A 17,475-nucleotide genomic window follows, 5' to 3' on the forward strand; every position below is an offset into this window, starting at 1 on the left:
ATATCCTCCATACTCAAGTAGAAGTACTGTTACTTGATTGAAGTTGTACTCAAGGAAAAATACAAGTCAGTCATACATAAAATACTCAAGTACATGTAAAAAGTAGCCCAATTAAATGGTACACAAAGTGAAACTTACTAGTTACTTTCTCCCCCAACATTTATAAATCTTGCCCAGGTTCCCTTGCACACAGTGAACATCTCATATATAAACTTAAAAAGGAAGAGACCAAATCCTGCACAATTGGAACTTAATTTATTTTCCAAAAAAGGCATCTGTATAAAATACAAGGTTTGTCAAAATGTACAGGTCTTTTTTAAAATAAAATAAAACCAATGAATTCAATTCAAAATAAACAAATTCTCAGGCTCTAAGTATAGCCACATTTATGAACTCTAAATGACAAAATGTGACAATTAAAATGAAAGTGGGTTAGATTCTAGTATACTAATTCTAGTATAGTATTAGTGTACCTATACCATGCAGTATTAAATTAAGCTTTCAACATATACTAAAAGTTACCTTATAATATACATAAAGTGTACTTTTTGTAAACTAAAATTGGGGCAATTTAGTCCCAAGAAATATTGAAATAGTACACTTTTAAGTATACAGCTATTGGCTAAGTGTACTTGGTACCTAAAAGTATACTGAGCAAAAATATACTTAAACTATACTTTAGTATACTAGAATGCACTTGAGGTATACTTGTTGTTGGAAAGGTAGTGCCATTCCAAATGTGAGTAACAACACAATAGGTAGAAACCATAACATGAACTCAAGAAAGTGGCTGGGCTTTGATCAGAAAGGACATGACTAAGAACATATGGATTATGTTCAATGTGCCTCCATGAACTGAAAACAGTACAGTAGTTTAAAGGTGCCTTTTGGAAAATAACAAACTCTTACAACAACACACTGATGTAGTTTCACAATATCCATTGATCATTTTAAAACAAAAAATAATCCTTTACTCATTAACGGTTGGATGTAGAAATGTAAAGAATTAGGTAACGCTTCTTACCTGAAAAGGCGTCTGTGAGAAGATTAGTAAAGCTCTCCATTTCTTTTTTCCAAAACAGCAGTTTATGATGCGAGCTTCACCGACAGAGAATTCACTGCATTGACACTGATCATTTGCTCTCCAAAGACAGGGTGAGCGCAAAAAAACAAAAAAACAAACCTGTCTGCTTCTGCTGCAAGTGGTTTCCTGTCAGTGTTTGCAAGAGTCAAATATCCCTCCAACAAAGAATATATGTGCAACAAGTACGCTCCATGTGGTTAAAATTTACTTTAAAATAACATAAGTGTATGGATATAAAAAAACACAGTCAAAGAAGTGTTATCAGCAGATTTTAAAATCTGTTCAAGCTTTTAAAGCAAACCTTGATGAGCTCAAACAACAACGCCAGCTTTTCTTGTGGTTTTTGTATTACAGACAAACTTCCTTTACACTGAAAAGCCATTTTTATTGGTGTCATGATGAAGTTAAAGTCATAAAATAAAAACAACAGCACCAGAAGGCATAATATTTGTTCAGTTTTTATAGAATCATCATTTTTCTAAAACCACATGTGAATATTAAATAAGTTACTCCTGGTTTGTTGACAACTGTCAGTGATCTACAGCTCGTGACGCAGGAGATATCGATGGTTGGGCTTCAAATCAACCTCAACGGGGAAATGGTCACTCACCTCCAGAGCCTAAAGTGTCATAAAAAAGGATTAGTTGAATTCAAACTCAAACTAAAACTGATATTTCCCCCAAACTCAGTTACCTCCGCCTCAGTCAGCTGATAACGCTCTTTGAAGTTGAATGGCTGGGCTGAACCCGTCTCTATAGATGAAATGATCTCTCGCCCGTGGACAATAATTCTGTGTTTTGAAAAGATGATGTTACACAGTATGGTTATCAATCACTGACTGAAGCACTGCAATCATCACATTAAGCTAGACACGTGTATTTGTATAGGCATTTCATTGTGCTTTAAATGATTAAAAAGTGCAACAGAAAACATTTTAAAAAATCAATTACAACAGTGTTTCTCAAATGGGGTACGCGATGACGCTACAGGGGGCACTTGAGAGAAAAAAATTGGAAAAAATAAACAAACGAAAGCATTAAAAAATATGGGGGTTTTATAATGTTGATTTGAAGTTAAAAATGATAACCATAATATTGATAATGAAATTATCTTGATTAGAACATGAACTAAAAATACATGAGTCAGTTTTGGTCACACACCAGGAGAGAGATGACCAGAAATGATAAAAACTATAGAAATACATCATTTCGGAAGGCACTAAATACGTTTTCATTCTGCTCATTTACGAAATAAGATAATTTTAAATGTGTGTTGTCACTCATTTAACCAACATTATGCTCTATAGTTGTTTTTTCATAATATTCTGAGCAAAATGTTGTAGTCCGACAAAGGGCGGGGGTACATGGATTCAGAAATAAGAGAAAGGGGGTACTTAACCCAAAACAGTTTGAGAACCACTGAATTCAAACATTATCAGCAGTAAAAACTTTAAATCAACGTTGTAATAATTAAAAATCTCCCGTTCAGTCATACACAGTAGAGAAAAAGAGTGCCTTTAACTTGGATTTAATAATATTCCCATTGGATGCTGACTTCAGTTTGTTCCACTTCTTTGCAGCATAACAACTAAAAGCAGCGTCACCATGTTTGATGTGAACTCTGGGCTCCACTATCTGACCTGTGTCCATAGATCTGAGAGACCTGCTGGGTTCATACCTGACTAACATCTCACTGATGTATTCTGGACCAAACCCATTCACAGATTTATAAACCAGCAGCAGAACTTTAAAGTCTATTCTGAGGCTGACTGGGAGCCAGTGTAAAGACTTTAAAACTGGAGTAATGTGTTCTGACCTCTTTGTTCTGGTTAAGACCCGAGCTGCAGCGTTCTGAACCAGCTGTAGCTGTTTGATGCTCTTTTGGGGGATTCCTGTCAGAAGACCATTGCAATAGTCCAGTCTGCTGGAGATAAAAGCATGGACGCTAGGAGCTGTGCTAGCTGCTGCTAACCTGTCATATGCACAGTGGGTGTTTTCCCTCACAGTCGTGTCCTGCTCATCACCAATGAGCCAACGGAACCTGGGGTCACTCCTCAAGCGCACGGCCCTCCAGCCCTTGATTGTCACGTAGCTACAGCCGGCATTCAGGTCTCCTAAGATCATCACATTCTGGGATGTAGACGGAGAACATATGTGAACAAGACGTAGAGAGATAACTGGCTAAAAAAACGATGACCATGTGTCTAACCTACTTCAGTCTTCCACTTCTTGTAAAGCCATTTGAAGACAGAATAAAGTTCATCCATCTCCTTCATGGCAGTCTTGGGACTCGTGTGCTGTCCAATCAAGACAAAATCCTTCACCACTGAAACAAGAGTAATCAATTTAAATTAAGTCAGAACTGTTTATAAAGGGATATTAAACAGACACTTTCATTGTTTAGCATGTTTAATCCTATCTTTGTTGGGTCTGTTTTCTTCACTCTGGTATTATTCTCCTCTTTAAGAGTTCTGCCCAGGAAGTAATATTTTCACTGGTGTTTGTTTGTTTGCTGGATTACATTAAAGGTACTCTACGGATTTTGAAAACATTTCGTCCAGGCCTTTAAAGTGTGAATGATCATGGTACCATGACCAGGAGCACTGCTCCAGATAACTGAATATCTGTCAAAGAGAATATTTGGTGCTTCGGCAGAGGTTTTGCACGCTCTGAATGCTCTTGTTTGATATAATATGAATTGTTTTTTATGATTAAAGCACCTTGTCTCCCTTCTGAACTGTGCTGGGCTGATCGCTTTATCTGTTCGGTCTTAAAATTAAAGTTACTGTATGTTTTTAATAATGTTAATAATCTGAGCGTCTAAAATCTATAGACATCTTCTCACGTGTGGTCGGCGAGTGAATGCGGACGATAAAAGGCTCCCTGGCGAAAACGTCTGTTTCGTTGTTCTCTTCTCCACCAGCTTTAGGATACTGATAAAGCTCCTTAACTTTTAACATATTGTTTCTGTGGATGATAGAGAAGTTGATTTGAAAGGCATTGCTCTTTGGGACTTAAGTTGAAGTTGTTTGATGCACAGCACGAGTTACCTGTAAATGTACACATACTGCTCCTTATACGTCTTCCTTCCCAGTCTTTCACTCTCCACATAAGAGTAGGTGTTGGATTGATCAAATCTGCAAATAACAGGTTGAGCTGAAATGTCTGTTGAAATCTCTGTTTAACAAGTAACAAAGTATCTGTTTAAGAATGCACATCAGGGTCGGGGTCAATTACAATCACGTTTTCAATTATTCCTTTTCAATTACAACTCAATTATGGTTACTGTGACTGACATTTTTTCCAATTACAATTAAAATTACAATTATTATTTTACCCCTGAAAGTTACAAGTTACTGAATTGATGTTACAAGTTACTGAATTTCTAATTCAATTAATCTCACTTACTGAGCCTTTAATAAATAAGCCCGTAAAAAGTAACTTTTCTCTCGTGTTAGCTTTCTGTTAGCTGATCTCTGATGATAACGGGTCAGTTTTGACCTACAGTATGTCTTAAATCAGCAGTAAAATACACTCAAAAATATTATCTATCATCCAATTAGTTTTTCATCTCTTTGTTCAATGAAAAATATTGGTATTAATATTTTGTAGTGTTTTTTCTCTCAGTATACTCCTAGATTTCAATTGTTTTTAAATGGTAAAATGATCCTCAAGAGAACTGACAGATAAACTCTATATGAAACATATTCTATTGAATATTAACTACGGATGTGTGTAAGCCATTGAACTGTAACATGGTTCCATAGATTTTGTTTAACTAATTTGTCATTGACAGTTTTTCTAAAATTTCCATGACAATTACAATTACAACGTCAATTATCTGAATTCTACCCCAACCCTGATGCACATTGATACCTGTTGAGGTCTTTGACCAGTGATTGTATTGCTTCTCCTTTCTGGTCTCGGACCTCCTGAATCAGACAGAGGTCACAGCGAGACAGAATCTTGGGAGTTAAACAAAAAAAAAAAACAAAACATCATTAGTTGTTCAATTGTGTGTCACTCTTACAATGGTTAGAACGAACTGAACCATACCTTCATCAGAATCCCCATCACCCGCCTGTTGTTTGCTTTTGATTCCCCAAAGCTTTGAACATTAAAAGCACAGATTTTCAGAGCTGATGTGACGCTCAGGGCACACAGACCCACAACCAGCAGCAGCTCTGCAGTCCTCATGGTGTAAAGATGAATTTCTCTGAAAGTTTTCAGGTTAGGCAGGAAAAAAAAAACCCCTTCAGCTTCTACCCTTCACTGGGACCATCATAGGGCTACTGACCTCAGGCCAGCAGAGATCCATCTCTTCAGCGAGCCGAGGTGTGTGTGAGAACATGCAGGTAAATGTGGGTGAAAGAGGTGGATGTGCTGCGTCAGTGCCTGGTCAGAATGGAGCTTTATCTGGAACCTTTAAACCACTGAATGCAATGAACAATGACTCGGAGCTCTGAGTGTTTTTTGTCTCTAAGTTTGAGTGAAATCACACAATGAATGCTGTCATGTGTGCTGTCTGTCCGTTTCATGAACATATGTGGAATATACTGAGTATCATTCAGCACATTTAACACAAAAACGACCTGTCGTTATCCTACAACTTTGTCAGATCTGCATTTTGTCTGATGACTGCAGAAAATGTTACTTATAGACTAGTTTACTAAAGTATGGAAAAATTCCTAAACAGGATAAATGAAGTCTAAGAGTGTAATATAATGATACTTTCTGCGTACTGCCAATGAAAACACTCAGCAGGGGATCACTGTGTGCAGGTTAATGTCTGACTCTGATAATGTCTTACAAAAGTGGTCATGAGCCAATAAGATCTCAAACTGTTCAAGTGTAAGCTGTAGGATCAAATGTATGTCACATGTGTCAAACTCAAGGTCCGAGGGCCAAATCAGGCCCTTTGGAGCATCCAATTTGCCCCGCAAGAGAACTAATATTTGTGTAAATAAATAACTCAATCCCTCCAAACACACAAATTCAATAAAACTCCACAATATTTTTGAGGGCTCATAGTTTTCCCATGCTTATATCACATGATAGCAGTTGTTTTTAGAAGCAAATTGTTGCAAAAACTCTCACTTTTTCCAAAATCCTGCAGTTTTACTCAATAATATTTCTCAAAAATCCCCCAAATTAATAAAAATTGGTCATAAAAATCAAACAGATTTAAATTGAGGATCAATCACTAAAAACAGTACATAAAGGAATGGTTTTGGTAAATCAGTGTCAGGGTTAGGGTTAGAGTAATACATAAATAAATGGGAAAAAAAATACTCTGTATAGAATACTTGTACTGGTGACTTTTTGAAATGTTTTCTCTATTTTGCTGGTCTACCAAATAAGACAAAGGACTCAAAAATATATCATTGGTCTTTAATTATTCAAGGTGGTGCTGACGATCCAATAGGTTTACAGTACACAAAATAAAAATTCAATTTATGTCTAATGAAAACATAGGACAATTTTCTTCACCCTGAAAGTGTTGCTTCCATGTTCTTTAAACATGAATATACCATACGCATGTACCTTAAGCACAACATTTAATGTTTATTATAGCATTTAAATACAAATATATGTTTTTTTACTTTGTACAAAAAAACTTTATAGAAAAGCAACAACAATTGTTTCTAAGACTAATGTCATCAAATAGGTCTAAAACATCCTGGGCGTTGAGGAGAGACCATTTGCAGAAGACATCCTTCAATGTGTGTTTCTAAATCGGAGTACAGGTCCTCGACTAGCTCTCGAAAAGGAGGATGACACATCCACAACATGGCAACCCCACACACAGCCACGAACAGGAGGAGCACACACACTCTCCACCAGGAGACACACGGAGTCTGAACAGAGAGAAACAGATATCAGTGTCACATCCATCCCTCCATCCATCCAACCAACTTTTCATCCATCCATTCATTCATCCATTCAACAACTATTCATCCCTCATCCATCCATTCATCCATCCAACCAACTATTCTTCCATCCATCCATCCATTCATGCATCCATCCATCCAACCAACTATCCATGCAGCCAACCAACTATTCAACCATCCATCCATCCATCCATCCATCCACCCATCCAACCAACCAACCAACCAACTATCCATCCATCATCCATTCATCCATTCCAACCAACTATCCATCCATCCATTCATCCATCTACCCATCCAACCATCTATACATCCATCCAGCCAACTATTCATCCATCCATCCATCATACATTCAACCAACTATTCATCCAACCAACTATCCATCCAACCAACTATTCATCCATCCATCTATCCATTACAACCAACTATCCATCCATCTATCCCTCCATTATCCATCCAACCAACTATCCATCCATTCATCCGTCATCCATTCATCCATCTATCCATTCCTACCAAATATTCATCCATCCATCCAACCAACCAACCAACTATTCATCCATTCATGTATCCATCCACCGAACTATCCAACCAACAATCCGACCATCCAACCAACCAACTAGCTATTCATCCATCCAACCAGCCATCCATCCTTCCATCCATTCATCCATCCAACCACTCACTCACCTGTTTCCTGTGTCTCTGGCTGAGCAGCCTGAGTTCCTCCCTGCACTGGGTCAGTCGGGCCTGACTGGACTGACACTCGTGTTCCATCGTCTTCATCTCAGTCTGTAGTTCCTCACACTGTTTGAACACCGACAGAAAAAGTTTGAGAACCGCTGCCTTTTATCTAGAGCTGTTTTTTTGTTTGCTGAAGGTTGCTAAACAAATTGCTCAAAACCTTTAGAATATTGACAATATAACATTACACAGTTGCAAGAAAGCCTGCACTGTACAAACGTGAGTAAAACTAAAACTACACAACAAAAAGTAAAACTATCCCAAGAAATTAACTTAATTACAGAAACTTCGTATTTGTAATAATATAACCTCCGCCCAAAACCAATCACACAATTCTCATAGCTTTAATATTTCCTCTTTATTACATCATTACACCAAACTGAACTGAGAGCTGTGCTTGAAAATACCAGTCGATGAGCTGTTTCTGATTGGCTGTGCATGGCTGTGGGATTGTTTTTTTAGCTCTTTGTTACAGTGGAACAGTGCACTTCACTTTGTACAGAATCTGGTGAGTGTGTTTAGTGATTGTGATGAAACAACGTCACCTCTCTCTCTTTGAGCTGGAGCTTCTCCTCAGTGTGACGAAGCTTCTCCTCCAGCTCAGAGTCTCTTCTCTCTGTCAACTCAAGCTCGGCCTTGTTTGACAGCAGAAGCTCTTGCATCACAAAGTCCTGCCCGCCATCTTTGTCATCTTCTAAACAGAGGTCAGAGAGGTACAGTCTTACCGACAGGATCTGTTTAACTAGTTGGTTCTTTACTCTAAATATAAAGAAGGGTGACAGCAGCTTCTTGCCTCTGAGTTGCTGGATTTCGTCTCTTAAAGCCTGGCAGTTCTCTTCCATCAGCAGAATATTGTACTGCAGGTCTTGGTTTTCTTGTCTCAATGCAGATACTTCCTCCTTCCGGTCATTTTCTGTGGCTCTGGACAGCTACACAAAGCACAATTAGATTTTAATATCCATTTATAGCCAGCTTTCTGACCGTGCATGCTGTCTGTCTGAGATTACGCACCTCCAGTTGACGATGCAGCTGCTGCAGATGTTCCATACTGAGACGCAGGCTCTGCTTAATGTCAGTGGTCTCCATGTTCAGCTCTGTGTACATATTGTTCCACCTCAGAGTCTCTTCCTTTGCTGTGAATAACTCTTCCTGTTGGTGAAAATCAGTTGCTCTATCAATCAAACGTAAAGTACCCAAATCTAATTTCCAAAAAGCTTCGCATGTTCTTTGGTGTTGTGCAAACAGTTTGGTATTTTTTAAATTAGGGTTTAACAGCAGTTAGCTGCTAAACCCTGAGGATAACTGGTATAACTGTTTTTTCAAACAAGTATCAAATATTTTAGATGCACTTTAAAGGTGCTTATCAGACTAAATCAAGTTTTATCAACAACTCTTACATCCAACATGGTATCAGCAAAAGTTCCTGGATCCAATGTGAGAGTTGACAGGAGAGTTTAAATGTCCTGTCTGAGCTTTTTGGATGGGACACAAACAGGAAATACAGTGTAAATCATTGTAAATACAGTGTTTGGTGAAGAGAATTTTAATTTCCTTATGAAATCCAATCAGTGCTGACTAATCAGAGCTGCATACAAAGCAGTGGCATTTAGGTTCATACTTCATACTGTATGTCTGATGTTCAGACCAATAAGACACAACTTTTACTGAATTCTATTTTCTGGTGAGTTTGAATATTTTGATGGGGTTTTTACGGGAGACAATGATAATATGAGACTTGAGGAGGGTTCATTGCTATTTTGGATCTATTCTGACAATAAGAGCTTTTTCTACCTCTCCTTCATGGGGATCCATGTGTTGGCTCTACATCTCTCAGTTCATTATGTTTGTAGGTTTGAGATCCAGACAAAAGTTTTTTCAAAGCATCTTTTTAACATGACACTTTATAGACCACAGGTGTCAAACTTAAGGCCCAGGGTCCAAATCCGGCCTAATTGAGCATTCAAATTGGCCCTCAGAGAGAAGTAAAAATGAGTAAACATTATTCACTTTAAATCTGCAATTTCTCACAAACAAATTCACAAAATTCCCCTAAATTAAAGAAAAAAAAAAATATCCAACAAAAGTGGAGATCATGCAGGGACTGATATCTGGCACTTATTGCTTGGGATATTGTGGGTGCCTCATTATTATTTGTCGACGTGTAAACTAGGGCACATTAATGTTGAAATTGCTCATTTTCCTCGCCTATAATCTGCAGCCCACTTAAGATCAAACTGGTCCATATTTTCCCCATGAAATAAAATGAGTTTTACACCCCTGCTAGACCCACTTAAAACTAAAACAATGCATTGTTTTCCTCTTTGAACAAATATACAAAATGCATGGGTGGCTCTTTAAATATGATAAATATTTGACCTGCAGAGTCTCTGCCTTGCTGAGGGCTTCAGATTTATCCAGCAAGGCCTTCTGCAGAAAAACAATGGTTTTCTCCTCATAAACCAGTCTCTCCTTCTCAATTTCGACCAACAGCTTCTTCGCTCCATCTTCAGGAACACTCTGCAGGAAGAGGACAGAAGGGTTTATTCATTCAAATAACATCAGTGCTGAGTTTACATGTGGCTATGAAGTGAAATGTAAACCAAAGCCACTGAGGAGGTGAAGACACAGGGTAATATGAGACGACTGCAGGACTGAACTACACTCATTTTATGATGAACAATGCCATTTTCCTTTTTCTTTGCTGAGAGAAATCAACAATTTACTTCTTTGAAGCAGATGCTGCTCACCTGCATGCAGGCATGATGTAACTGTGCCTCCAGAGTCTTGATTTTACTTTTCAGCAAATCTTCTCTGCAGCGAGACTGTGGGGGTTAGAAAGGAAATGAATGGTTGTTGCAATGCACACGCACACACACACACACACACACACACACACACACACACACACACACACACACACACACACACTAGTGCAGCACCAGTGTTAGTTAGATGTTAGACTGGTTTATTTGAAAGGGGACAGTGCAATTTCATATAACACATGAACAAACATGGTTAAAAAAAGCCAGAATTAGCCAGAAGGCTATTTTTTAGCTGTAGTCCCCTGGCCAAGATGTAAAAAGGCATTCAAATACAAGCATGACAATACATTTACAAGTCAATAACAACAATAACAGTACCTGTTACAATATCAAAACACATAAAAAACACGTGTTCAAAAGCCTACGTTATCTAATACAATACAATGCAGCGCAACATGCTCGACTTTTAATGTTGGCAGACGTACATATTAATAAGACAAATTTTCAATTTTTTTGTAAAGGCCTTGTAAGTGGTTAGCTGTTTAACCTCCTCAGGTATTGAGTTCCACTCAGCAGCGCCCCTAACTGACCAGGCCGAGCGACTGAAAGCACTCCTGCGCAGAGGGATGACACAATCACCTCTTACAGACCCTCGAGTGACGCGCTCAGAGCTGTTTCTTTGGCTGATGAACTCTGCCAGAGGAGCTGGGGCCAAATCATTTGTTACTTTGTATATGAGACTCAGATCTGCAAATCTATGGAGACTGTCCCATTTTAAAAGGTTGTACATTTTTAGGATTGCACAGTGATGATAGTGCCTTGGTTTTCTATCCAAGACTTTAATGGCTTGTTTGTATAATGTTTCCAAAAGTCTTTTTGCACTCTGACTTGCCTGAGACTATCAACCGTGTCAGTATTTGCAACATTAAATAGAAGCAACACAAAATAAAACAGCTTCAACACGTTGACATTACAAACACAAAAGTAAATTATAGTTTCTTTTCGTGCACCACAGTTACAGTAGCCTGAAAACTGATAAGGATGCACAGCACCCATGAACAGAGGCACACTTTCCTGTGTAAGACTGACAGTTTACACCCATTCTTTGCAGCCTCGATAGAGCGGAAACAGGAAGTGTCAAACCACAGGCTGCAAATGTCCCTGAGGCAACACCAGGCAAACACAACCCAGTACAAGTGATCAACACAACATCCAGCAATGCATCAAAGAACAGTGAATAATGTCCTATAGAATATCTAAAATGCATGGTCTGTCATAAAATAATGGCGTCTTACTGTCCAAACTACGTCTAAGGAGCCGTAGAGGCCTGCAATGCTGTTCTGCAGGGCTGCCAGCTTCTTCTTCGCTCTCTCCTCTCTCCACAGGGCTTCCTGATTTAAACAAAGTAAACGGAAAAAAGGGAAGAATTAAAGAAACATTTACATAAATATATCAGTGATGTATGGGGTGCGAATTGTAAAGCTGTGCATGCTAAACCAAACAGCAACTTTTTGCAACATTTAGCAACAAACCATATTTTGACCAGATTTACAACAATCTTTGTGAAATTTGTGATTTTTTTTTCTTGCAAAAAGATAATGTTAAATCTAAATCTAAATGTTAAATATTGAATCTAAATCAAAATGTTAAGTCGAGATATTACTGTTAAATATACTTTTATTTTGGTACTTCCGGTGAATTTGCATATTAGCTAAATATTTAGTTTCACCCATGACATTTAGGTTTTACATTTAGATTTAAGATTTACATTTAACATTTAAATTTAACATTGACATTATATTTTTACGAGAAAAAATATTGCTGTAAATCTGGTCAAAGTAAGTTTTTTAAATGTGGTTTGTTGCTAAATGTTGCAAAAGTTGCTGTTTATTTTAGCACGTGCAGCTTTACAATCGGCACCCCATAGTGATGTTGCCCTACGAAGGCATGGAGTGGTTTAAAGATGGGATGCCATCCCAGAGCAGTGTGTGAGCAGAAGAATCATGTTTTTATTAAGTCTTCAACTAAACATCACAAAAACAGGGTCAACAGCCAAAAACATGTTTGGTACCTGAGAAGATGACAGATTTTGGACACGTTTTTGGACTCAACCCACAAATGTTTGTTTTGTTTTTTTTAATAAATGTGGCCCAATTTAAAACTAATGAAACAAATGTTTTTTGCAATGAAGCTTTGTTACAAAAATCAAAATCTGACTTATAAAGACTCTTTTTATTGCTTATTTACCTCCACCAAGGACGTATTATTTTCACCAGTGCATATTTGATTGTTTTGGAGGGAATCTCGATCAATATACTGATTCTTGATTAATCCTTATCTGACATAATTAGCGAAAATCCAGAAATTCAATTCTTGGTTTCTTAATTGACTGATTATCCCTCTGAGTTTCATTCAGATCACATCCAGATTGCACTTTTCATCACGATTTTCCAAAAAAGGAGGGTGCCCTTACATTTGGACATACTGTTTCGTTCTTAATGGAGATGGGAATATCTTCCAAGCCTTTAAAGTGTGAATGCTCACGGCACCATGATCAGGATCATTGATCCAGATAACTGCCCATATCTGCCAAAGAGGATATTTCTTATTGGCGGATGTTTGTTCTCTCTGAGTTCTCTTGTTTATGTATATACAGTATATCATTAAAAAATATGGTGATAAAGCTTTTAAGTAACACTTTACTCGAAGTTGTATACAGACAGCTCTTTGTGATGTCTCCTTACCTAGATCCTCTGTACCCATACATGTGCCATTGTCCTTATTTTAACCTGTGTGTCTGTGTGTGGTGGACAGGGTTTGTACGGGGTGGATGTTTTGTTTATTTTTAACTTTGTAAAAGCACTTTCAGCTGCATTTTATTGTATGAAAATCACTTTCTATAAATAAAGATTGATTTGATTTGATAAGGCTGACATTACGCTGTCATTATCTGTCATCATTAGCATAAATAACATGACATGAAGGCTGTCATTAGGTGTTGTTTGCTAAATTATGACACCTTTGGAGCTATGTTGGCATTTTTTTGGGTTAGGTGGAGGGATCTAGTGGGGTTATAGGGTTGGGGTTAGAGTTAGGGTAACAAACAACACTTAATGACAGCCTTCACGCCACCTTATTCATGCTAATGACAGATGTCATGTCATAATAATGACAGCCTTTATGTATAAAACTTCAAGTGAAGTTTGACCAGTTTTTAAAATTAATTAATGCAAATTAATTATCCTCAAATATCAACCAGGGCATAATAGATCCTATAAAATGATGAATTAAAGGAGGTTCGTGTCATTTAGAAATGTTTGGCCACACTGTGTACGATGATGCTGCTCCAAATCAGATAAAAACCCTGTGCAGAAATGTGCAGCGTTTCTTAATAGTCAGGTGTGTCACAACAGCAAAACAGGGGGAACGGTCTTAAAGACAGACATTTCTATGATGTAATGTAATGGAAGCTTTAAAAAAAAAAAAAATCCTTCCACAGCAGTCGTTTGATTTACCTGTAAGTAGTCAGCTAATCTCTGTATGTCCTGAGGGAAATATAAGAGAAAAAATGGAGTGCATTAGAGCAACAGTAGTGAGAGTAATCAGAAGAACATCTGTCCCATTATAACTTTAATCTCAACAAACAAACTCAAACGATTCGTACTTAAAACTCCTCACCCTCAAAGTTCTTACATTTCATCAGAGGTGGCAAACGTACTAGACTTCAATACTCAAGTAAAAGTATAGACACTTGAATAAAAAAATGACTCTGGTAAAAGTAAAAGTAATGAAGTTGCTCCCTTACTTGAGTAAGAGTAAAAAAGTGCATGCTACTAAAGGTAGAAAATTAAAAACAAATGTATCTTCAAACACACGACAGGGTTTTTAAACCAGCAAATTCCATAAATTTAATTTTTTAAAGAATTTGTAGAATACTTGTACATGCAAATGAGTTAAATCTGTTTCATTGGAACATCTGGAAAATTTAGCATTCATAATAAATACAAATTGTAAATTGTAAAAAAAAAAATTACAAAAGCTCAATTAAACCCAGAGCAACCATAAAGTTAAGGGAGCTAACAGAAAAAAAATCAAACTTCCAAAATGTTTCATAATTTTAGCTGCAAATGTAAGGAGTAGAAAGTACAGATATTTGTTTAAAAAAGTAAGAAGTAAAAGTAAAATGTCGCCAAAAAAAAAAATACTCCAGTAAAGTGCAGATACGTGAAAAAACTACTACAAACTATTTGTATTTTGTTACTTGTCACCTGTGCATTTCATTTAATGAGAAGGAAAGAGTATCAGTTTGAAACTCACCGTTTCTTTGACAGTGACAGAGTCTGAACTGTATGAGGAGAAATAAAGTAACCATTACTGAGCTCAGCTTTGCCAAATTTCAAACTGTAAAATGAATACGTAATAATACGTAGAAATACACTCACTCAGTCTGCTCAGCAGCTCGTCCCAGGAACATTTCATGGATTATTAGCGGAGTTTGTTTGGATGTCATGTGGTTATTCTCTGTTTCTATGAATGTCGTTTGAGTCGCTGGATTCAGAAAGTAAGGATATTAGATATAGAGGCTTTATTGTCATATTTTGCACTGATAAAACAATACAATGAAATCTCATTGGCAACAGTCAATCATCAGACAACAGAAAGATTGTGTTTGTTTGTATGGTTTTTATGGACCCCGAGTCTGAAATATCTATCTATCTATCTATCTATCTATCTATCTATCTATCTATCTATCTATCTATCTATCTATCTATCTATCTATCTATCTATCTATCTATCTATCTATCTATCTATCTATCTGTGTGTGTGTGTGTGTGTGTGTAGTACCTTTTGTGTTACTTCCACTGATCACTGGCTGGCTTTGCTTGTTTGACTCCTGTATTAACTCTGAAAAGGCTGGAGCTGGTTTCTTTCCATGACCTTTCCCTGACCTCATTAGTGTTTTTTCTTCCAACCACAATGAAGCCTGGGGAAATGAGAAGTAATTAAAAAATAATCAGTTTACCATAAGTGATGATGTCGCTGCTTTAAACAGGGCTGGGAAAAGGGTCTTACTGATTTGCTGGGGCTTTGTGTATCTCCCTCTCTGCTGTTTGGAAGGGCATTTGTCTCTAAGAGCTCTGGAGCAGAGGAACCATCCTGCATTTTTGTATTCAAAGTATTTGTCTTACTTGGTAAACTTTGATTCTTCATGACAGCAGCTTCAGATGAGTTCATTCTTCTTAAATGAAGTTTTGTAGACTTTAAGCTGCTCCACTCGGGGCTCCCCGGTCTCCTCCTCTGAAACTCTACGTACCTTTTGTCCTTTAAATTGTTCTGAATTAGTTTTAAGTCAAACTCTCTCCTTGGACTCCGACACAACGTCACATTCTTTCGTGCCCATAAGTGCTCGTGTTTCTGTGCTCTGATCTCCAACGTTCGATCAAAGTCTCTTTGTGGTGAAGGTAGTTCTTCACTGAACGCCATGGCGTGCACGGCAGCTCCTCTGTCTCATCTGTTGGCTCATGCCTGCAAGAGAAAATTCATGTGAATACTGATTCTTCCAAAGAACATCCAGCAAAAATAATATCTTTAAAGGTTAGCAGTTTTTTTAATTACTGTGTGTACCTAAATAGTAAGAGCTCCAAGTACAGTGGTGAGTATAATCATGAAATTTAGATAAATCTTAGCCAATACTGCACTTAAAATCAGTAACAATACCAGACTGTTATGGGTACTAATCAAGTGCAACGTGCACTTCCCAACTGTGAAATACAAGCATGTGAAATGGAAAATAGAATAGAAGAGAATAAATAGAATAGATAGAATAGAACAGAATAGATAGAATAAATAAAATAGAATAGACTTTATTGTCCTGACGCAATGACAGAAATGATTTTTTTGACACGGCCACAACAGCAACCCATTCAGCACAGTAAAACCAATAAAACACAGTAAAACACATAAAATCGGCTTAAAAACACACAGCGAGGATCATTTTAAAAATAACAGATGCAAATTTACCATTAACAACATAAAGAAATTGTCTTTTTTTATAGAACAATTGTGTTGTTTTATTTAAACATTTCATCAAAACTGCAGCACCCAAACTGACCAAGAATAACTAAATGAAAAAAAATTAAAACAACATTATAAAAAAGAACCAAACAATGAGGTTTACCTATAATAGGGGTTTTCAATCATTAGAAGGAAGACTGCTGTGAAATTGGTTGGCGACGTCGTCCATTTTCTCACTCCTCATGGTCCAGTGTCCATGACTTTGTCTGTTTCACGTGTGCCTGTTTCTGTTGAGCATTATTACAGGAAGTACAGACAAACACAGCGTCATATGTTCCTCTATCGCAGCAACCACTCGCACTACACTGATGCCAGACACGGGTGGGCCCAAAGATTAGAGAAATGCACAGCCAATTACATGTGAAGCATGCAGTCCATCTCAGTGTACTGTACGTGTGTGAGAACGTATAATGATAGATGATAAACCTGCACATTACAGCAAAAAGCTTCTATATATTTTTTTTAAAGATTTGGCTTCTTCTGGACATACTGAAGACCTCAACTCTAATATCTTCAATTACGTTTTTTCTTATTGCAAAATCAATGTATATCAAAATTATCTAAACTCGTTTTTTGTTTGTTTTTATGTGTCTGCCCATCTTATAAGATTCATGGTACCTGACAGTGTGCACTAATGACAAAAAGCCAGTCTACTATATGATACGATCAATAATGGCTCGCAATAATGATACGATACAATATTTTTGGGAAAAAAAGACAAATAATTACAGTTGGAAAAATAACAATGCTTAATTATTTTTATTTTTTTTTGAAATAAAAAAAACCATAACAATCTGGTGTGTAGCATTTTGAGTTTTTTTGCATTTTGTTTATTTTGTAAAGTATTTGAAACCAAATGAAATGATTGTGTTGTGTTGACATCATGTCTGTTAATTCATATTGTCTCAGTGTTACTAAAGTTGGGCCGA

The 17,475-nt window shown here is 37.1% G+C and overlaps 4 protein-coding genes across 6 annotated transcripts in view; all 4 read right to left on the reverse strand.

Annotated features, from left to right (window-relative positions):
• The window catches only part of LOC114466494 (dentin sialophosphoprotein), a 5,624-nt gene extending 4,417 nt beyond the window's left edge, over positions 1-1,207 (reverse strand). For both annotated transcript variants that reach the window (XM_028451957.1, XM_028451956.1), the window contains exon 1: positions 1,025-1,207. In XM_028451957.1, the coding sequence (XP_028307758.1) occupies positions 1,025-1,064 (40 nt within the window). In that variant the 5' untranslated portion in view covers positions 1,065-1,207. The remainder of the gene's footprint in view (positions 1-1,024) is intronic.
• The window catches only part of LOC114466498 (emerin-like), a 24,916-nt gene extending 14,273 nt beyond the window's left edge, over positions 1-10,643 (reverse strand). The window contains exon 1 of the mRNA XM_028451964.1: positions 10,575-10,643. The gene's annotated coding sequence lies outside the window, so the exon portion shown is untranslated. The remainder of the gene's footprint in view (positions 1-10,574) is intronic.
• On the reverse strand, positions 1,330-5,280 carry dnase1l1l (deoxyribonuclease I-like 1-like). The gene is made up of 8 exons (XM_028451961.1): positions 5,140-5,280; positions 4,960-5,048; positions 4,134-4,220; positions 3,929-4,050; positions 3,297-3,409; positions 3,056-3,213; positions 1,778-1,874; positions 1,330-1,703 (listed from the first exon to the last, which is right to left on the reverse strand). The coding sequence occupies exons 1-8, from the start codon at positions 5,278-5,280 to the stop codon at positions 1,623-1,625; spliced, it is 888 nt and encodes a 295-aa protein (XP_028307762.1). The 3' UTR covers positions 1,330-1,622.
• On the reverse strand, positions 6,461-16,839 carry traf3ip3 (TRAF3 interacting protein 3). 2 transcript variants are annotated; one of them, XM_028451959.1, is made up of 14 exons: positions 16,650-16,839; positions 15,545-15,997; positions 15,317-15,455; positions 14,914-15,019; positions 14,789-14,816; positions 13,987-14,016; positions 11,767-11,862; positions 10,457-10,531; positions 10,086-10,226; positions 8,721-8,858; positions 8,503-8,638; positions 8,255-8,400; positions 7,656-7,772; positions 6,461-6,941 (listed from the first exon to the last, which is right to left on the reverse strand). In XM_028451959.1, the coding sequence occupies exons 2-14, from the start codon at positions 15,953-15,955 to the stop codon at positions 6,744-6,746; spliced, it is 1,761 nt and encodes a 586-aa protein (XP_028307760.1). In that variant the 5' UTR covers positions 15,956-15,997; positions 16,650-16,839; the 3' UTR covers positions 6,461-6,743. The 2 variants fall into 2 exon arrangements, with proteins under 2 accessions (XP_028307760.1, XP_028307759.1); XM_028451958.1 differs by having other exon boundaries at positions 8,255-8,403.
• Between the last annotated feature and the right edge of the window lie 636 nt (positions 16,840-17,475).

Source organism: Gouania willdenowi, chromosome 7, assembly GCF_900634775.1.
Source record: "Gouania willdenowi chromosome 7, fGouWil2.1, whole genome shotgun sequence".
NCBI lineage: Eukaryota > Metazoa > Chordata > Actinopteri > Blenniiformes > Gobiesocidae > Gouania > Gouania willdenowi.